The 22,024-nt window shown below is 36.4% G+C and overlaps 3 protein-coding genes across 5 annotated transcripts in view; 1 reads left to right on the top strand and 2 right to left on the bottom strand.

Moving 5' to 3' along the window:
• Positions 1 to 5,195, bottom strand: part of slc49a4 (solute carrier family 49 member 4) — a 39,682-nt gene extending 34,487 nt beyond the window's left edge. The window contains exon 1 of the mRNA XM_056755754.1: positions 4,778 to 5,195. Within this exon, the coding sequence (XP_056611732.1) occupies positions 4,778 to 5,072 (295 nt within the window). The 5' untranslated portion in view covers positions 5,073 to 5,195. The remainder of the gene's footprint in view (positions 1 to 4,777) is intronic.
• A 66-nt stretch (positions 5,196 to 5,261) lies between these two features.
• On the top strand, positions 5,262 to 13,049 carry hspbap1 (hspb associated protein 1). Of its 3 annotated transcripts, none has more exons than XM_056754894.1 (8): positions 5,262 to 5,365; positions 5,786 to 5,967; positions 6,070 to 6,254; positions 7,555 to 7,691; positions 8,987 to 9,158; positions 11,783 to 11,866; positions 12,284 to 12,394; positions 12,482 to 13,049. In XM_056754894.1, the coding sequence occupies exons 2-8, from the start codon at positions 5,787 to 5,789 to the stop codon at positions 12,992 to 12,994; spliced, it is 1,383 nt and encodes a 460-aa protein (XP_056610872.1). In that variant the 5' UTR covers positions 5,262 to 5,365; position 5,786; the 3' UTR covers positions 12,995 to 13,049. The 3 variants fall into 3 exon arrangements, with proteins under 3 accessions (XP_056610872.1, XP_056610869.1, XP_056610871.1); XM_056754891.1 differs by having other exon boundaries at positions 5,283 to 5,392; XM_056754893.1 differs by having other exon boundaries at positions 5,350 to 5,432.
• slc15a2 (solute carrier family 15 member 2) lies at positions 12,992 to 22,024 on the bottom strand. The gene is made up of 24 exons (XM_056754890.1): positions 21,911 to 22,024; positions 21,589 to 21,753; positions 20,944 to 20,990; positions 20,643 to 20,730; positions 19,996 to 20,137; positions 19,812 to 19,904; positions 19,598 to 19,697; positions 18,876 to 18,966; positions 18,698 to 18,775; positions 18,171 to 18,253; positions 18,003 to 18,086; positions 17,801 to 17,890; positions 17,426 to 17,470; positions 16,866 to 16,901; positions 16,340 to 16,428; positions 16,103 to 16,184; positions 15,887 to 16,012; positions 15,474 to 15,638; positions 15,303 to 15,349; positions 15,004 to 15,111; positions 14,805 to 14,901; positions 14,261 to 14,404; positions 14,074 to 14,178; positions 12,992 to 13,996 (listed from the first exon to the last, which is right to left on the bottom strand). The coding sequence occupies exons 2-24, from the start codon at positions 21,602 to 21,604 to the stop codon at positions 13,796 to 13,798; spliced, it is 2,157 nt and encodes a 718-aa protein (XP_056610868.1). The 5' UTR covers positions 21,605 to 21,753; positions 21,911 to 22,024; the 3' UTR covers positions 12,992 to 13,795.

Below are 22,024 nucleotides of genomic sequence, written 5' to 3'. Positions count from 1 at the left end.
TCATCACTCTTTAAACACAGTATGATCAGTCAAGTCTCCTTTTGGTCTGTTTTTGGTTAAAATATAACAATAATATTTTTATTTAATTAATATTAATATGAATATTAATGCAGAGTAATATTTTTTGTATATTAATTGTATAAAATTAAAACTACTCAACAGTAACAGATTCTTTGCAGAGGTCTACCAGAAGTTAAGTTTGGCCCACATTTGATTGTTGTTCCTGAAACGTTTATAAATTAATCAGCCTATACTTTAGGGTGCAGATACATTATGTGAACCTTAAGATGTTCAGCTGGTTCCTGGCCAGCTTGAGCAATGATGTGGAATACACCATTTTCTTTGGGCCAAAATTTCCCTGATATCTCTACTGACAAATGGATCATCATTTTGAGCAGCAAATGTGGAACTGCATCAGTGCATCTGTTCTGTTTAATGGATGTGTTTTTCTTGACTCATTCAGTTTCACTCTATTCAGATTCATTTTCCCTAGACGAGCTCTGTATTTCTTGTGTCATGCAAGCCATGTACCTTCACAAAAGATGAGCTCAATATTATTCAGTTACAAAAAATGGACAGTGAGTGTGTCATAAATCTAAGTATAAACAGTAATAATGGTAGAAAAGTGCCATTTTTTAATACTTTGTCTTGTACCAGCTTATTGAATAAGTAGACCATCTCTATGCTGCTTTTCACGAAAAGAGTAAACATAGTTAGACTTTAACACTACCAAAACACTGCAGTTTAAGTATTCAAGCCTACAACAGTCAATCAACACATTTTGAATGACTCATGACCCCTCTAGAACCTTACCAATCAATAATGCATAATTATAATTCATTTTCACATGGACATAATGAATCAGCTGAAAACTGTACAGCAATTTTAAGGAGTGTGGGTTCCAAAACTTTAGAGCTATTAAGTATCCAAGATATTGGATACTATTAAGGATCCAAGATATGAAAAACACGGAAATGTTAGTTACATAAAAAAATTAAGCCATTATTGAGCAACACTTACTACTTCTTCAATTACACAGCACCTAATGTACTTTGAGTGAAAGCAAAAATAAGAAAAATAGGGATATCATGGTTTGGATGACAGCACTTTTGTTCTTGCGTATACCAAAAAAAAGTTTTCAAGGCTGGGATGGATTTAGGTATATAAATCACTGGTCTACATTGTGATCACTGTCAAATTTCATACAGTACCACTGAATATCTAACAGAACCCATTACACTGGAAAACCCAAAATGTAACTTTACACCCTAATGCATTTATAAAATATTTATATTCAAAATGATCATAATAGGATGTCTTGAGATAAGGCAGGTTATTATTCTCGATAACTCCCTAAAAATAACTAGATGGCTCATTCAGGAGCTATCTCGGAACACCATCTTGGTACGGCCCATTGACGTCCCTCACAGTTTGCTAGAATGCCAAAACACTGCGCAGCCATGGTTGTGAAAACCATGAGAATTTTAAATCTTCAAAAACATGGGACACCCTTCAGATGTTGTCATGTGTTACTTCAGCAAATATAATGTTTGAGTTTACACAACCCAAATAAGTTTTCACAATCATACACGCCATGAAAGTTAAAAGGTAAAAAAGTATAGGTAAAAAATCTTGGTGTCATTTTAGAGTCTGACCTTAGTTTCAGCAGTCATGTCAAAGCAATAAGCAAATCAGCTGTACGACCATCTCAGAAACATAGCCAGAATCAGATGTATTGTCTCAAACCAAGATTTAGAGAAACTAGTTCATGCTTCTATCACCAGCAGGGTGGATTACTGAATTGGACTGCTTATATGTCTTCCCAAAAAGACCATCAGACACCTGCAGTTTATACAGAACACTGCTGCCAGGATTCTAACCAGAACCAAAAAATCTGAGAAAGCATATCACTCCAATCCTCAGGTCCTTACACTTGTTACCAGTTACTTTTAGAATCAACTTCAAAGTATTATTAATTGTCTATTAATCACTCAATGGTCTAGGACCTAAATACATTTCAGATATGCTTATTGAATATAAACCAAACAGACTTCTCAGATCATCAGGATCAAGTCAGTAAGAGATAACAAGGGTTCACTCAAAACAAGGCGAGTCAGCGCTTAGCCATTACGACACCCTGCTTCCAGAAGACATCATATGTTACCCAACAGTAGCTACTTTTAAATCCAGATTAAAAACACACTTGTTTAGCTGAGTATTTACAACCTGAGCACTGTGCTGGTTAACATCAACTAAATTCTATTTCTTAAAATCTAAAGTTGTATTTGTGATCTTAAATCATTTGCATTTTAAAGATATGTCTTAATTCTCTTTGTCAATCATTTTATGTAAAGCAATTTAAATTGCCCTTGTGTATGAAATGTGCTACATAAATAAACTTGCTTTTCCTTGCCTTGCCTATAACTATAGTTGCACAAACACAGTCAGCTTGCTCTTGAGTGTTGGGTTGCCAGATCAGTGTAACAAAATCATTAATCGCAAGACCTAATGACCGTAGTCCAAATAGCAGAAATTAACATTCATAAATAAAATCATTTTAAGATTGACATCTAAATAACAAAATCATTTCATTCCTAACCTGTGTAAAAAACAACCAGCAGCAACAGTTAAAAAGTTACCCAATTCTACAGGAAAACGCAGACTCGCACCGTTCCAATATGGCGGACAACTTATGTTGTAGACGGTTTCATCTTAACAACATAAACAAACGTTACTGCGCATGCGCACTTTTGTAACCTCAATTTAACTTCCAGTACACATTCACAAACAGTGTCTGAAGAATATTTCTGATATAAATCAAAAGAAACCTAGAAGAACCGTTACTTGGCTAAACTTGTCTCTCCAATATTTTGAATTTAGACTCCAATACAAAACTCAACCACTAGACGTCAATGTACCATACGGTTAGTTTAAAAGCGACATAACTACAGGGCGCATTAAAAAAATATATACCTAAAATGAACATACAACAAAATTCAACAAATCGATTATTTAATACAACTATTATACACTAAAATAATAATACAAATTAATATAAACATAAATAGTTATACCGCAGGGCTGTTGAATGCTTCTTATTGGCTTACGAACGTTCAAAGGGTGTGCATTGTTTTCAGTTAAACACACACCTATGAAGTAGTTCCAGATTTGGCGACCAAACTACAGTTCCGTAGTAGCCTACTGTCCACCAACATTCAAGCATTCCAGGACCTAGCCTTCGGTGGGCCTGCCTTGGTGTCAATAACAGTTAATTTCAGTAACAAGGGCGTTTTCAGTTCAGACATTTACAGGATGTTTGCTTGAATACGATTCCCTCTTATATAAAAAAGCACGAGTTCAAATTAATGTCTTAATTCATCACTCCTTTAAAAACGGAGTTATCTCATTTTGGAACCAAACTCTGTGCCATAATGTACGTGACTAAAAGGGCCCAAATATTGTTGTGCCTTCAGCTGTAGGTTGATACCCATAATATAATTCTATGCAAGAAGCTTCCTGTGATAAGAAAGAGACAGGACTACTAAGAAGAGTTCTTTTCATTTTCTCTTCTCCTCTGAATAATAATATAAGTGATATGGTATAATTACCTTCCAGTTTTACCATTATCTATTCTTTATGCCCATTTTATTCAAGGGCTGCAAGGGTTCCCTCACTTTAGAATTTCATTACAACTTCATGGTGGGTGTAAAAACAAAAAGGCATTAAATAAGGCCAGACTTACGTGACAACTTGTCATATGATGGTAGGGAACTGGTTTAGTGAATTTCCACATGTGACACAAAATCGTTTTTTTTTTGGATTTTTAGGATCATATTTTCATCAGAAGGTAAAGAGACAATATGTATTCTGTTAAGTGCATGTCAACGAAATGGAAGTAGCCTACATGGTACAGTCATAAAGGTTATCCTATGTGTATTTTCACTTCCATACTGCATTCATATGCCTGCGATGCATGACTGATGAAATTATAAAAGCAACAAGTCATAATGATATTTTCAAGTGAGAACAAGAACACAAAATAACGATGTACTTTCAGCGAGTTACACATCAGTTCAGTATTGCTGTCCTGATCTTAATACATGTTCCAGACAGTCTTTGTTGCAGAACAAAAATACAATGACTTAAGAGGATGAAAGTTTAGAAATATTATAGATAGGGGCCAAAGTCAAACCACCATGATGGACTGAATGTTAAGGCATTAAAAGATGTCGACTAGTGATCATCAAAGGTGTACACAACTGACAATTTCGTCAAACAGGATTTCGTGACTCACACTGTTTGTTACCACGTGATCAAACAGGCTCTAGTTTTTTACTACAACATCATACATTATGTACAACTTCCCTTTCAAAAATGAACTAAGGTTTAACTATACCAGGCAGCCATAATGGTTTGGTTTTATTCGGAGTAAAATCACAGTAACCACAAATTGGCCATGTTCTCAATATGATCATTGTTTTCTAAACAATAATAGTAAACAATAAACAATCATACTATAAATGATAATCAATCTACCACAAAAACATGGTTACTAAACTTTTACTAAAATAAAACCATTGGTCCATTTTCATAAGAGCGGTGATGCCAAGAAAAATAGAAGAGATATTATATCACAATGGGACATTCCTGGATGAATAGATATATAGATATATAGATAGATAGATAGATAGATAGATAGATAGATAGATAGATAGATAGATAGATAGATAGATAGATAGATCGATAGATAGATAGGTGCAGTTGTCATGACACTCACCTTTCTTATCCATCAGCCAGATAAACAACAGCCAGGGAAGGAAGCCCACTGGACCCCACATCACCAGCACCGCGATATCTGTGGATGAAAACTCAAACACATGCTTGGCTGAGTTTTGTATCGGGCCCCATGTGTTCCACACCAGTCCTTGCATGAATCCCAGCAATGAAAACATGGTAAGAACAACCCATCTTCTTCCATACACCCGGCTAAGCACTGGCTGTGTGTTGGTCGATGGCTGGGATGGAACCAGCAAAGGTTCCCTTTCCCCTTCGGTGCTTTCTACGGCACCCATTAAACAGACCCCCGTGTATCACTCAATAAACGTCTTTTTGTCAGGTCTTTTAAGATCAATGTTACAAACTACGACCGCACCTCATATATCAGCTGCCCATAGGAACAAAAACAACAGATGACACTCCGCTCCAATCAAAACTTTATTGCGCATGCGCTGCGTCGAGACGGAAATGACATCTGGGTGAAACTGAACCGCGTCGTTCGTCATTCGGGATCAAGTATTTCGATCGCGCTAAAGGGAATTTGGGATCATGGATGGAGCCAAAATGGCGTAGTTTCGTTTCCCTCTAGGTGAGGAAAAACCTCTATGATTCTCACGTGAGTTTTGTTTACTAGCTGCTGGAAAAAGACACTTGAGGTACACAGAGATCGAAGCGAACCTGTTTTTGTTTACGACGTGTTTAAAATTACGACGTGTTTATACATGTGCAGCGACAATATGTGATTATAAGAGCAAGCATTTGTCATTTTGTCAAAAACCTATCTTCATCTTTAATGTGTATTTATACTGAACTGTAGTGTAGTCAGTGTATTAGCCATCGATGCGCGCACTGATCTAACGTTAGTTCTTCCTGATTTTCATTTCAGTCACTTCCTAACTGATGATGAAAGAATGTATTGAATTTTGTGTTGCAGAAACATCCTAGTATTTCGTAACAATGTTCATTTTAAATGTGGAAGTTTCTTTAACATGGCCCCTATATTTTCTAGAATGGATTTTAAGCCTTTTAGCCCGGATGAGGCCAGAAGGATTGTCCAGTCTCTGCAGAAACCTGCTGTTTACCTGAACATGACCAAAGACTGGCCATCTTTAAACTGGACAGTCAAACACCTGTCTTCTTGCCTTACAGACAGGATACGATTTCGGATTGGAAAAAGAACTGAGGATAGGGGTAAGGCATAAACATGCCGACATAATCAATGTAGAAACAGACACATAAAAGTTTGAGTAAAAAGTTTTTTTCTTCTGCCCTGTATATGGTTGTTTTTACCAGCTCCTCTTTTTGAAACGGAGTGCTCTTACATAGAAGCAACCCTTAAGGAGTTTCTACACTGGACTGCCAATGATGGAGAATCATCTGCTGGGCCATTTTCTGACTGTGAATTCAGAGAATTCTGGGCCTATGCAGATTACAAGTATATTGCCCAGCTTTTTCATGATAAACCAGCCATGTTTCAGGTAAACGTTTTCTGAATATCAGCCTTTTCTGACTTTGATTTAAATAATCAAGTTTTATACAAACATTACGTAGTTGTACTCTGCGTGATAAATACATAAACACCTACAGTATAGCTTTCCTGTAGCTCAGTGGTAAGAGCATTGTGTTATCAACGCAAGGTTGTGGGTTCGATCCCAGGGGATTGCACATACCTATGTATAAATGTATAGGATATTGCAAAGTCGCTTTGGATAAAAGCATCTGTCAAATGCTTAAATGTAAATATCTCCTCATTATTTCATCTGCTTAATGATTGTATACGGTATTTTATATGCCTTGCTTTTCATATATTAGTTCATTAATATACATGTTTTTTTAAAGGTTCCGTTCACCCAAAAACAAGTCTTGTCATTTTTATTCTCACCGGATGTTGTGGCCTTCAAATGTTCCCAACAATGGGAGTGGATGGGGGAAAGTCATACTGTAGTGTTTTAATAACATGAGAATGAGTAAATAATGACAAAACTTTTTGGCTGAACTATCCCAGTAACTATTAAAATGAGATTGAAAAACATTCATTTGAACAAGACTCCATGTTCCTCATTTTCTGCCCTCATCAATCGTAGTCTCATATCTCATCAAGAAACACATTAACCCATTTGCTTTTTTACACATCCAAGTTATGCCCGAGCGACAATTCTTTTATGAAGTAAACCACAGTGGCACACAGGTGCTTTCAGATTTGATCAATTAAGAGAGTTAAATCATCATTAGTATGTATTGCTTCGCCTCCCAAGGATGCTTACCTTTTATTTTATGAGCTCTCTGAAACGGTTTATTACTGTTGTTTTAACGTCTCATGAAAATGTATTGGCAACACACAGAGAAACAGATATTTACATCAATTAATCACTCCCTGCTGTTTTATTATTTCAGCGAAACATATCCTATGGCGTAACATTGTCATTCTGTGTACATTTCATTATATTTTATGATATTTTTACTGTGTTTTGTTTTTTGTTTTCTCTAAGGGAGCAATGACCAAATGTTCAGTTTTTATGAATCATAATGAGTGCTTAGTGTAGTATTCTACCCGCCATCCAGGGCACCCGGAGACAAGCAGACAGGGGCATCACTTCAGTGATGAATAGGGTAGTTTAAACATTGCTCAGGGCTTGATTACATACCATCTCATTTCGTAGAAATGGGAATGGATTCATTATCAACATTTGGGCAGCATCTCTGAGTGTTTCCTGTTTGTTATATTGAAAATAATTGACATCAATATATGATCAAATTGTTTTTGTAAACAAACTTCAGGATGTGGTGTGGTCAGACTTTGGCTTCCCCGGCCGAGATGGACACGACAGCACTCTTTGGATTGGCACACAGGGTGCTAACACACCATGTCACCTCGATTCTTATGGTTGCAACCTTGTTTTCCAGATCCAAGGCAGGTAAGAAGCAGGGTTAGAAATTGACAAGATATTTAATGTGGGGGCAGAACATTTAACAACAATTATTTACATGTAACCAAGAATATTTTATGATCTATTGCCTCACCCTAAAGTCATTTTGACCTACATTTTCCGATTCATGAAAATGTTTGTATTTTCAAAATCTTAGTTGGTACGAAAGAAATGCACGCCTGCGCCATACCACGTGTAAATAGTGAGTAAAATGTACGTAACGTTCTGTATTGTTTTAGACAAACTGATGAGACTGCATTTTGATTCACAATGTGTCATAATAATATTTCAGAATATAATGTAGCCAAACCAGAGAATGAAGTCCAGAGGATTCCAGCATTCCAAGATAACGTTACGTAATTTGCGCACCTGTATTTTTTTATGCGGGGATAATGCTGATTGTGAATGAGCGTGGATTTACGAATGACACGTTTTACTCCGAAATCTGACGTTAACGAAGTATTTGTAAATGCGGTGGAATGTTTTCGGGAAGGTGTGTTTTACACGCAAATTACTCGGAATTTATATTTACGTATGTTACATGAATGAGGCCCACTGTCTATATTTTATACACAATATTGGCCATTTTTCATTGACCATTACTGGAATTGCTGCTAAATTTTCCTGTTATATTCTAAAAGAAATACCTACCAATTTCGACTTCCTTTTTGCCTCAAGCACACATATTTTAGTAAATCCATTTGAAACGTATTATATATTTGGGACCTTTTACAGTAAATGGCTCACAGCACCTTTAATTGCTTATAGAGAGGTATTTCACATAAATGGATGACATGCTACATCATACAGTATGTTAAAAAAGACTCTAAAAAACTATATTTATTATCAATTTAATCTTTTATTTAACGTTTTTTTTACCTCAGGCAAAATTGTAAGTTTGCCTTCTGGGAATAAGATTCTAAGGAGCTCCATTTTCTTTATGTGTAGCGTTCCTGGTCCATTCCCGAGCTATTGAAAGAAAGTAATTTTTCCCGCATTAAATGGACAGAAAGTCCAGTGATGTGAACAGCTATTTTATGTCATTGTGAACCTTACAATGACATACTCCTTCTTCATCTTATTTCTCTGTGAATCGTGTTCTTTCTCTCTAATTCTTTATTGTGGCTCCTTGTGTTTGGCTGACCCGGTCACACGACAAAAATGCAACATATTGTATGTAATCAGTCGAACTGGCCATCATATGAAATAGAGAATCACCAATCATCAATTCTTATCATATACATTGAAATAGACCTTGATCATGTTTTGTGGCTGTTACCTAGGAAACGATGGCATCTCTTCCCCCCTGATGACACAGCCTGCCTCTACCCGACACGTATACCCTATGAGGAGTCCAGCGTGTTCAGCCGTGTCAGTGTGGTCCAGCCGGACCTGAAGAAGTTTCCAGCTTTCAGAAGAGCTCGAGCCCACACGGTCATTCTGCAGCCTGGTCAGGTGTCTAGATTCATATTTTCATATTTTAAAGTTTCTAAAGCATTGATTTGTGCAGCTGAACTATTAACTTAAAACCTTATGTTACTGACGTATGTTAACCATGTGACAACTAGCCCTGGTCTCTTTCTAAGATGTCAGAAAGAAAAACTGTTGTTTGTATGATTATAACAGTATTTAATCATACTCTCATGGTTTTGTTTACAAGAAAAGATGGGCCTGGTCGTCTGATGCAGAGATATTACATAAGAAGTCCAGTTTATGAGCAGAAGTGATTTAATTGAGCATATTTTTCTGAAACATTTAATATAGTGTCTTTCTGGATGCTCTGCCACAACTATAGGCCCTCTATGTGTGCAGTGTAAACGATGTGTAGATAGGGAGCAGAATAAAGCTTTGTGTGTGTGTAGTACAAACCCCCTTTTTCAGATTCCAGCAGCGTGTATGAAACCTCTCTGCTCAAGCTCTTTGAGAGGCAAGACGGTGGCAAGGCAATTAGCGGCGGTCCAACACAGCAAGCACACTCACAGGGAGCCCTCACACTTTTCACTGCATACTAATGAAGACAAGAGCCACAAACTTCCACTAACACTGCTTCACTGCCTCCTATTACTAATACACAGAAACTGTCCGGTTAAGGTTCCTGGCTTGGTAACAGTTTTCAACCAGGGATCTATGAAAAAATATATAAATAGAGAACTGTATTTGAAAAAATGTCATTCAGTTTAAATTCATATTAACTAGTGGTCCGTGGGTACGAAATATCTTTGGATTAGACAAAATCTAGTTGAGATTTTAGATATAGAAACTCTCGCAAATTGTGTTTACATTTGCGGATCTGTTCTTGACATTTGGTTTGGTGTTTGTTTACAGCTTTGTTTTTAATATGGAGTTTGCTTCATTTAAAAAGTAATGAATGTGAAAATCAATTGACCCTTTCTAGCTCTGTAAATATTGCTGGGATATTGATTACATTTTTATAGCATGACCTAAATTATGTGATACGAGACGCAGCTGCCACCTGGTGGTGTAAATATTGCATTTAATGAACCAACCCACTAACTGCCTGTATATACAGTAAGTAGTTAGTTAGATAAATATAATTCCTGTTTACTTTTTTATTTACATTTTACTTTAATCAGTAACACTTAACAGTATGGTTGTACTTGTTGAAATTACTTAATGCTTTAGCTAACATGGACTAACAATGCACAATACTTCTACAACATTTATTCATCCTAGTTCATTTCAGCATTTACTCATACATGAACTATAACTAAATTTCTCATTCAGAGTTTTACGTTTTTTTGTATTTTATTAATATTTTAAATTAGGTTTTATTTTTAGCTTTTTTTGTTTTTATGTTAATGGTGGAGTTTGTAAGACTTTTGCAGTGAAATATCCAAAAACCACTAAGCTAGCGTTATATGTCTTGTTCAACAGAGTACTTTTAATATATCAAATGTTTCCAACTACTTGTAAATCCTGAGAAAATCGCCATTTTAAACAGTGACATGGGGCTGTGCAGCTGCGTGTCAGGTCTCATATCCACGTTCCCCTTTGTTACCGCCTTACTGACGTAGAAACTGCATAACAACAGTGTGGGGGACAAATGCAAAAATAGTGTCTAGCATCTAGCAAGCCACTTACTCGAGCAGTTACTTATTTATGGACCACAATTATTTGGAACAATTATAAAACCTTCCCTCATCTGCTAACATGATTTCACGTTCCCTTCTGATTGATGGGCAACAGCGGTGGAGTTGAAGACAACAGATCCAATCATTCACGCTCCTTCACAGCGTCATCAAGCTACGGAAATGTTGTTGTTGTTTTTATCGTAGTTTTTTACAAACTGCACCTTTAATTGTAGTTACATTTTTAGCAATGTTGTTTATTTTTTACGTTGCTATATAAGATTAATTGATTTTTATTTTAGATTTTGTTTATGATTATATTTATAATGCCTTTTAGTTTATTCCTGAGGAAACATTGAAATTTTCTGTTAGTTACGTATTTCCAATCATTTCTAGGCCAGTATTTTATTTTATTTCAATAAACAGAAATGTTTTCAAAGTTTTAATTTGAGTAAACTATAGTAACCTTGTTGTCATTGTTAGTTCATGTAAGTTAGTAACACATTTACTAATTTTAACATATACAAACTCATTGTAAAGCGTTACCATTTAATTTAGAACACACAATTTTGTGCACATCTATAGATTTTAGTGTTTTTGGAAATTAGAAATTGCATTCAAACTATGCAAATTCTTTGAATTAGACAAGATAAAAGGACAAACATTTTGCTAACGGTTTTTAGACTTTTGGACCCCACTTTATGTACTGTATAAGTGAAGGTGTACATATCAAGTGCTTGGAAAGCACAACAGTTTGGTCCTGCCTATCTTAATAAAGCTGTAATGTGACATTAATATTTAAGCCTACACATTTTCCAATGTAGTGTAATGTAAAATACAAAATGCTGTTATGCTGTCATTTTAGATAGTCATACTGCAGAACACTGATTGTATATAAAAAAAAACTTATTTCCAGCTCAGTGTTTTTCGTAATTGTATGTTTTTGAGGTTTTCTCATAGTTTTGACTAACTGCTGCTGGTTTTCATCAGGTTCTGTTCGTCCCCAGACACTGGTGGCATTATGTGGAGTCACTGGATCCAGTAACCGTCAGCGTAAACTCTTGGATCGAGATGGTAAGACATCTCTCACTTTATGGCTGTGGTATTAGTGCTTCTCGAAACATCATATATTTTTTCTATGTGACAGAAAGGATGCTAAAGTTACCAGGCCCTGATTCCCCCAGGCATAAAAATGCATCTCGCATAATCACATAGCTGTCTCATACGCACAAATCACACAAAACGAGTCTTTAAATGCTCCCAAAATGCATTGCAAACCTAATTGCTCGGTCCATCTTGGTTGCTCATACTGTCTATAATGTTTAAACAGTAATATAAACACTTGATTACTAAAGACATATTTTAATGTGTACTTCGGTTACGGGGTGCAATATACTTTTTCAAGTTTTTTTTTTCAAAGAATAAAGTGCGTTTCAATCTCAGACCTGCATTTATTTGCATAATAAACATGCATTTCTCATTATGTTGAAGGATATCGATGATGAGGCCAGAGTACAAGAAGCTCTCACTAAAACCATTGTGTGTGCCCTAAAAAGTCCCCCCAGCTCAGACAACGACGACCACTGGCTCAATCCTACAGAGGTTTTACTATCGCACATATAGACACGGGCATAAGATCTTTATCTTCTGAAATCTTAAAGCAGTTACACTGATTGTTGTGTATTTTAGGAACGAGTTTCATCCCATGATGAAAACATGCAGTATTTGAACCTAGCTGCTAAAGCCTGTATGGACAAGACCAGAGACCGCACAGAAGACGGGACCTTGCTCGCAGGGTCTGGAAAACGTGACTCCAGCGGACTGTTGAAGACTCTGGCGTCTGACTTTTCTTTTGTGATTCCCTTTGGACCTCATCTTATTCCTGTTAATTGTGAAGTACATTTGGCTCACAAACCCAGATGTACCTGCCCAAAAGACACATCATATTCTCGAGGGTACAAAGACCCCTCACTATGCCAAACTTTATCAGCACATATTGAATGCAAAGGGGAACCTGGATGCGATGGTGAACTTCTTGAAAGTTCGAGGCTTCGTGCACATCAGGAACCTGGAAGTTCAGATAGGCGAGAGGCTGGTGTGCACATATCTACCAATGACATGATAGAGTGCTTGGCACACCCTGATGTCATCGCCCTGATTACAAGACTACTCATGCATCGACAAAGAGAACTTCACCAGTAATAAACTGCATTTTATTAAACATCTTCTACAAATAAAAGATACCATATTGATTATGTCTTGAATCTGTCAGTCCTTCTGTACAATAAATGTAAATTGTACACAATGGTTAATATGCATTTGTTTTTCAGATGATTGACAAAACATAAAATGATCCAGAATGCGGAAACCACTAGTATAAATTTAGAGTAATTATATACATACTGTATATAAATTATAAGCATAACAAGCTGAACTAAGTAATACAATTTGTCTCAAAAATCTTAAATGACTCTATTTTGCATCATAATCTCTGTGTTTCAAGTGATTTCAGACTTTGAGCTCATTTTCAAATTCCTTGGCAACATTAAGCATCTGAATTGTAAGTAAAAGTTCATCAAGAACATTATCACCCGAACAGTCACAACAACAAAGAATGAAAAACAATATTTACAAATGTGAACTTTAAATTGTGCAAATGGCATTATTTACTGACCAATAGTGGCTCGAAGTGATGTCCAACTTAAAACAAATGACATCTTCGCGTCTTCAAATGATTAAAGATGCATGATTACAGATCCATCACATTTTAAAACTGCTCAAACACAAAGACTAGTGTATGACACCATATAAAGTAAATCACAATTTAATTTTCTCTTCATTCATCTGGAATACGATCACTGAGCAGGAGAGCTCAGCAGAAAATCACCTAAAGTCCCTGGAATGACAAAACGTAACTGTGGTCCGACTAACACAGTTTACTATGAAACATTAGCTTATTCAATTAATAGATGTTGTTAGTTCAAAAAGGAAGCAGTCTTCTCGCTACATCTTGGTTTTCTTTGGCATATCTGCCATGTAAACGCTCTCATTTTTCTTACTCTTAGGACCATCAACATTCCCATCGTCGTCTGGGAAGAGCTTGTCTAGCTGATCGGGATCCACATAGGTGTAGAAATAGGCCATGATGGAGAAGATGATGCTGACTGCCACCAAAAGACCAGCAAAAAGGAGGAACTCCGTCCACTGAAGAATACAAAATCATGGGATAGGGTCCAGACAGGGTATAATCTAATACAGCAAAATCATGCAAAATTGCTTACCTGTTCCATTCCAGCCCCCTCTGCCACGATCAATACGATGACATTTCCAAATGCCACAGTCATAAGCCATCCGGCCTGAAGAACCGACTTCATGCTCGTCGGTGCCTTTGAATACAAACATTAGAATGACTACTATATACTTGAAACACAACCAAAGAGGAAAACGCTTTGGATGATCATACTATACCTGTGAGTAAGAGAACTCCAGGCCTGTAATGGAGAACATCACTTCTCCTGCTGTGATCAAAGCATACTGTGGAACCTGCCAGCCAATGTGAATGTTGTTGGCTTGGATGTCCTCCATCTTTGTGAACGTTAATTCCTCTCTTCCCTAAAAAAACATGATCACAAATCTATAAGAGGTGCATTTTTTACTGAAAAATTGTTACAAACTGCACCTTTAAGTCATTCTGAAAAGCATTGGGCTAAAAAAATCTGGAAACTAAAGCAACAATGTTTTTGCATCTAGTTCACAATTAAATGCCAATAAACCTTTTCTCAGAATTATCATCACTTTGACAGTAGTGTAACAGAAAATTAATAATTGTGATATAGTTTCATATTTTGTTATAAAAAAACAAGCAAGTGACATATGTAATTCAAATGGTATCTATCCATTAAATTAATTTAAGTAACTGAACCTCATGCACTTTAACCAAAAGTTTCAGTAACTTTAACTTTGCAAGACAGTAAAAGTTACAGGAAAATATTAACCAGAAACTGTCACCCACCCCTTTGAGTATGACGGTGTACGAGGCACCAAAATCAAGAAGTCCAAGATCAATTTGATATCGGGAGAGACCTGATACGCATTGAACTCCATTGTATCTAAAAATGCACAAAGTACAAGTGTCATTCAAAAGGCACAGAATATACTAGACAACATATGAATACTTTTTTAGAATATGATCTATAGCCTTAAATACTCACTCTCCTCTTTGCACACTTAGATTGTGAGAATTTCCATAATCGACGGGTGCATAAAATTCTGCAGTCCCCACGGTTATGTTGATGCTCTCTGAGCGAGTATTGATAAACCTATAATAGGAAAATGTTATAAGACAAAACTGCGGAAGGCTTTCACGAAATACAAGTAATTCTGTTAAAGGTTATGTCGAGTGTATTGATAACTCCAGCGAAGCACTAAAGTTTAACACAGCCGTTAAACAGTAACCTGAAAAACAATGTATGACAAATGCTTACAGTGTTATGTTGCAGCTACCTTTTACCTTAAATACGCAGCTCCAGTTTCAGATTTGGTGATATGATCTTCCACCTGTATATAAATAACCAAGATGTCAAATTATGTTTATTTGCAGCAAGGACAAACACATGATGAAATCTGAAACATAAAACCATCACAACAAGATTTTTGTTATAGCCAATGGGTTTAAACTCACCAGTTTGCATGCAGTACCATCAGGCTGGCCGTGCAGAATGAGACTGTATGCAGTCTGTTCTTTGAAGGCCAGTTGACACTGGTGTGCCGCCCCATTGTGGTTGACAGTAACAGTGTGGATCTGCGATTCACCAGTAAGTGAAAGACTTGTGTATCCCACAGGATCCTGTATATGAAAAACGTGTATATGAAACAAGTTTTCCATGCAGTATTTTTATAAAAAAAAGTTACTATGTTATGCTGTTAATATTTACATATTTGTAACACAATTGTATTAAATCCACAGTAACAACCAGAATTCAGATTCTGGACATTAAACCTGGACTTCAAAAGATATATGTTCAAAGCATATTGTTTTGAAAAAAGTACATAGTATGCAGTACACACATCTGTGGTGGGTTCAAGTGATTTTACCTCATATGATTTAATTGGCTCGGAGAAGTTAGTTTGTCCTGGAAACTGCACAGTGACTTCTGTATCCATTAGATTGTAAACTTGCACAAGGCTTTCTCTGGCTGCAGGAGGTTTCACCACAGTTTTCTGACAGGAGATGAAGTTTTATTTATTGACAAGCTCAGATTTGAGCATTTCTTTACATCAAAAGTGTTGCATTTTTATAAATGGACGTACTATGACATTGATTTCTACGATAGTCGCAGCACCGAAAGCAAGAGCACCGAGAATCATGCCAATAGCCATCTTCTTTAGAGGACTGAGAGCAAATGAGAAAATGTTTTAACAGACATTCATTTTACTTTCGAAACAATACATATCTGAATGTTGTATAACGTTTTTGCACTGTAAATAGAATTATTGTACAGAACGTGTTTGCTTGTTTTTTTCAGTATGTATTGTTTCAGCACTCACGTGAGCTTGATGCGGCACAGGCCAATCAGCGGGTATATGCCCATATCAAAGATGGGAATAAATACCAGAATCAGCAAAGCATTCAGCATCTACACAATAAAAGAACACACCTATTAAATGACACTTCAATATCATTACGTGCATAAAAGACATTGATGATGAAAGTGATAACAGTCAATTTTATTGCATCGTTTTTGATAATGTATTGTCATAAACTTTCTGGAGGTGGGGAGAAACTTTTCTTAGTTCAACCTTTAAAACCGATAAGAAGGTATTCATTTCAATATACACCATAAAAGTTTGAAACTTTTAATAAATATAATGTATTGTAATTCAAATTATTTGTGGTTGTATATTGTTTAACCGTTTTAATTTCACACATTTTGATTAAATTAAGTTTACAAAAATAAAATACTTTTGTAATAAAAAGCACATAATAATAAATCATAAGAAGGTTCATAAAGGCTGTTGGGAAATGATCCTGCTGTAGCATCTGTCCAACTGTCTACCTCTTTGTCTCTCTCACCTGCATCTGATCAGGCTTCAGAATGAATGCTCCACCCTGTAAAACACAAATGATGATCTTATTATTCAGATGTCAACACAAATAAGCAATGAGAACTGTTTTCTAATAGTATTTGATAATATGAAGTGGTTTCGAATATGGTTGCGCCATTTCAGTATTCAGTAAAATGCTAAGCAGACCAAGTCCACTTTTATTGAATGGGAAAAACAAGAGCCGCTTCTTCAACATTCTTGAAATGTTCTCCTCATATTTAATGTAAGAAAGTCAGAAATCAACATAAGGAAATAAAGCAACTGTTTACTTTTTGAGGGTAAGTGGAGATTCAAGGGAGGATTCTTAATAACCTTTGGATTCAACAGCTGTTTATTGTGATGCTGTAGATAGACATCTATCTTGTGACCATAAACTCATCCTGTTATATCAATTGAGATTATTATCACGTTATCTCATCATTTCCAATGATAGGTTATCATTAAAAAATAACAAGATAATATTGTGAAATAGTAGATCTAGCTGCGCAACATTCTTGCTGGTTGTTGTCGCAAAGATGAAGAACTTACGAAATCCATGTTCATCCGAGTGGCCTGGAGAGTCCATCGTGACCCCTGGAAAGAAAACAAATGAAATTACGCCTAATAAAAAAGATCAACTTTAATGTTTGAGAAGGTTTTAAATGTATTTTAAAATTAAGTTGTTGCGATGACAAAGCGTGAAGGCATTGTGTTCATTTATGCACCTTCACAATGTTGAAATCCCAATATACTATACAAGTTGTGTTCCTTTAGAAAACACCATTATATTTTATTGTTAGCTGAGCTAAGCCTGAGTTACCTAATTTTCTCCTGTAAAGCTGCTTTGGAACAATGCACATTGTGATAAGCGGTATATAAATAAAATTGAAATGAAATTAAATAAGTGTGTCCTTTGAATTTTACCTGTTGGTCAAAGAGAGCCCAAAACATGGGCAAAGGAATGTACAGGACCAGCACCCTGAACAACATTTTAATTTCCTGAATGAGCCGCTTCTGTTAAAACATCAAAACCACACTTTAAAAACTGTTATCTCAAATTTGGATTTGATATGAGGAGCAATAAAGGCTTATGCATATTTGTGTTTAGATATTTAAGCACTCATACCGAGAACTTCTCCTCGGCCCAGTCCAGCCAGTGTTTGCGCTTTGGGCTGTTCTTGGAGTTCCTCCATCGATTGCGAATAGCAAACTGGTAAAAACAAAGTAAAAGGCGACATAACATGCTTCAAATTCTTCTGTGACACATTAGGAAAACATTTGAGATGACACTCACCCCGATACATTTGCAAACACGCAACAGGACATTTCCTTCAGGTGGACTCTTCTTATATAACCCATTTCCAGCAATGAACACCACTGAATGAATAAGTACAGAGTTATTTGCAAGCCCAATAATACAATGGATGAATTAAAGGGGACACATTTCTAACAGTTATATAGAATCGCATTAACCAAAAGCCTGTATGTTCATGCAAAACTACTATTTATTCATTTTCAAAAATATTTTGCTGGATGAGCTCAATAGTAACCAACAGACATAATGTAAACATTAACGCTAGCAGACAAGACTAACACCATATTGAATTTCTGGTCCAGTGAATACGGTCCACAGAGTTATCAAAACATACCAGGATTTCTGAATAAATGACCAGGACTGCTAAATATACAGTACAGACATGCCCATTGAACATCTTGTTGAAGTTGGTTTCACAAATACAATCCATAGTGAACATCACGTGGCTCACTCTTCCCAAACATCCTCCATGTCTGCAATTCCCGGGACACAGAAAAGATTCTCACCTAGTGCAATAATCATTAAAACAGCAGGGACTCCAAAGGCCAGGGCATAGCAGTCTCTACCAAAACACTGCACATCACCTGTGGAGATACAATGTGACGGATAAGTTAATCCTTTTATGACCGTCATATACTTTTCTCGTAATTGTTGTTTTGTATGCAAAGGTTATCTTGAGGTGACCTCTTAATATCGGCGTGATGATGGTTGATAGGACACTTCCAGCATTGATTGACATGTAAAAGATTGAGAAAAATTTTGTCCTCTCCGCTGTCTGAAAAAAAATACAGAATGGAGGGAAATTATAATGGTTTAATTTGTTGCTTTTAAAGGGATAGTTCACCCCCCAATTTTTTTTATCATTCACTCACCCTTATGTCATTCTAGTCTGTGGAACATAAAAGATATAAGAAAAAACACTGGTAACCAAACACCATTGGTCCCTATTAGCTTCAATTGTACGGACACATTTCTCAAAATATCTTCTTCTTTCAGAGAAAGAGTCATATGCAGCTTTTGAATGACATGCAGATGAATAAATGATAAAACATATATTTTTTTGGGGGGGGGAACTATCCCTTTAATGTCTGCTATATTGGAGACGAGCAATACTTTTCCATTGAACATGCAGGCCAACTACTGTAATATATTAACTAGCAGATATGTATCCATTACATTTTGCAACCTTCCTCTGAGAGGACAATTTAGCAAAATGATTGATATCTTGTCTTTAATACACATGTGGGGTGTAAAATTGTGCCTCGCACCTCTTGCAAGTGACTATAAATAAAGCAATTCATAGTTTTGACAGGTTGCAATAAAAAGCATTTGTTATTTTAGACCCTGTGCTAGTTAACCTGAAATATTTGAACACAGAAATAAAATCGTTCAGTAACAAAACGTACATGTTCCTCATCAAACTGGTCACCACCAAAAGCTGCGACACATGGCTTGATTCCTCCTGTCCCAAAAGCTATCAGGATCAGACCAGTTATTGACAGAACTCTACAAGGGAACAAAAAAAGCTTTTATTCAACTGCCTAACTCTGACATATCGCCTCTCAAACACAATGTCCACGAAGCAAAACCGCACATTCTCACGACAGCATCCAAACTTACATATGAACCGTACTGTTCCCCACATCGGGAATGGCTCCTACAGACTTAACCACATGACCGATCACATAAACTATAGACAGATAGATGATGGTTCTGTGAATAAACACACAAAGAGAAACATGCTATCTTCAATGAAGTTGAAAATACGTATTCATATCAATGCAGAAAAGCCAACAAGACTTACTTGAACTTTCCCAACCAGGAGTCTGCTATCAAAGCTCCCAGAAGAGGGGTAAAGTAACACAAGCCTGAGAAGGCATGGTACACCGCTGTGGACAGATTCTTGTCCCAGCCCAGGTAGTTGATGAAGTAAAGCGTGAGCACCGCTTTTTGAATAAATCGCATGACAATTAATATTACGTATATCAGATTACACACATTTTCTTAATGTCATTTTGCACCCTTGGAAGGAAACACCACACAGACTCATTCTGGATAAAGACAAACAGCTCAATTATGAGACAGATGTCATCCACAGTTCTCACTTCAAGGGCCTTTCGGAGTGAACAGGGGATGAAATTAAAAGTTGCCCTTTATTTTCAAACTTTTCGCTCTATCCTTATCTTTAAAGTTTCACATTTGAGGTTTTACAGAACACATTCATAAATCCTTCATAAAATATTAAAAATGTTTTTTAAAAGAGTACGTCGTGTTTTTACAACACAGAAATGTCAGGTAATGTAATTAAATTGAGATTTTACTACCATGAATTGGTTACTTTCAGTGAATGGAATTTACATCATATTCCAAAGTACTACCATAAGACTTGCAAACAATATTGCAATAGCAAACGAAAACGTGTGACAATTTTAGGCTTTATTATGTGATTACCTTTCATGCCATAGTATGAGAATCTCTCGCAGAACTCATTGACCACAATGAAGGCGATGCTTACTGGATAGTTAGTCCCACATAATTTCTGTAGGTAAACAAAACAAATATTTATTTGATAACAAATAGGCATGTCAAAACAAAACTATACAGAACTAAATGGTTGCTTCGTGTTGAATTATCATAATTTCAACCATTACTTAATTTAATCATCGGGTTCCTTTTTATATTGCCAACAGGTGTCCCCTATTTTTGTGTAGAGTGTATATTTGTTGTTTTATTTTTGTGAAATGACCCTCACCGGTGAGCGCTTTATTTTTCCCAGAGTCTCCTCATCAACATGCTTTTCTAAAGCAGAAAACAGATTAAAGAACACAGCTAAAAATTATAACAAATACTTCTGTAATTCACATGCATATTACATGTGTGAAACACAATGGGAAAAGCTGAAATAGTCAATATTTTTAAGGTGTTCTGGAAAGGCCTTATATTAACACAATAGTTGATTTATTATAAACAACAATCAAATCTGAGTTTCCTGATTTTTCTTACAAAGGAATACAGTACTGTAATCTGCTTAACTGCCTCGTTTGGGAGCATCTATAAATGTACACACTCCCCAACAATCGCAAATGCATGCATGCAACTTTAGTTGCAACTTTAGTTGCTTGAAAAGTTGCACTAGAAATGATCGACTGTGCTGCAGGAACAGCTTAATTGATCGATTAAAAAGTTATGCTTTTTTGGGCAATGCCATCCTCAAACAGGCGACGAAAAAATAGTAATCTACCCTGCAAAATGTTGCAAGCTTTTCGCACGAAAAACACACCAATGCCAACTTTGACAGGCAACGACTTCAGCCATATGTCAAATCATAGAAATGCACTAAAATAGTTAGTAAGATAGATAGGTTCTTAAAAAAATAACCCAAAACAGCTCTGGTTACCCTTGTTCTTGCCCATGTCTGCAATGGATACTGAAGTGTCTCTGGATCCTCAACTTCTAGCGGATTCCTGCACCCGCGTCCAAGTCCGTCCCTCCACAGTGTGAAAACTCTCCTCCTTACGGTGCTGTTATAGCAGTTTAACCCTGCTGGGTTAATGTTCTACACCTAGACAAAGATACGATTACTGCCAACCGAATGGGTCGAGATGCCACATTCACACCCAATGCATGTAAGAGTATTTAAGAAATGGCAAACTTGTTACTCTAAAACTTTCAGTTAAAAAACAGACAATAAAGTGTGTTAAAGTCTAAAAGAAGTGCACCTCGATCTCTTTCCTTGATTTCTACGTCGGGGGCATTTAAGGGGTACGCGCTGGTCTGCGAAATTTACTGGCAACATTGAATCCTATCCAAACAAAACGAGCGGCGGACACTAG

This window comes from Triplophysa dalaica, chromosome 8, assembly GCF_015846415.1.
Source record: "Triplophysa dalaica isolate WHDGS20190420 chromosome 8, ASM1584641v1, whole genome shotgun sequence".
NCBI classification, from domain to species: domain Eukaryota; kingdom Metazoa; phylum Chordata; class Actinopteri; order Cypriniformes; family Nemacheilidae; genus Triplophysa; species Triplophysa dalaica.
Note: the sequence above shows the minus strand (reverse complement) of the source record. Positions and strands in the feature narration are given on the sequence as shown.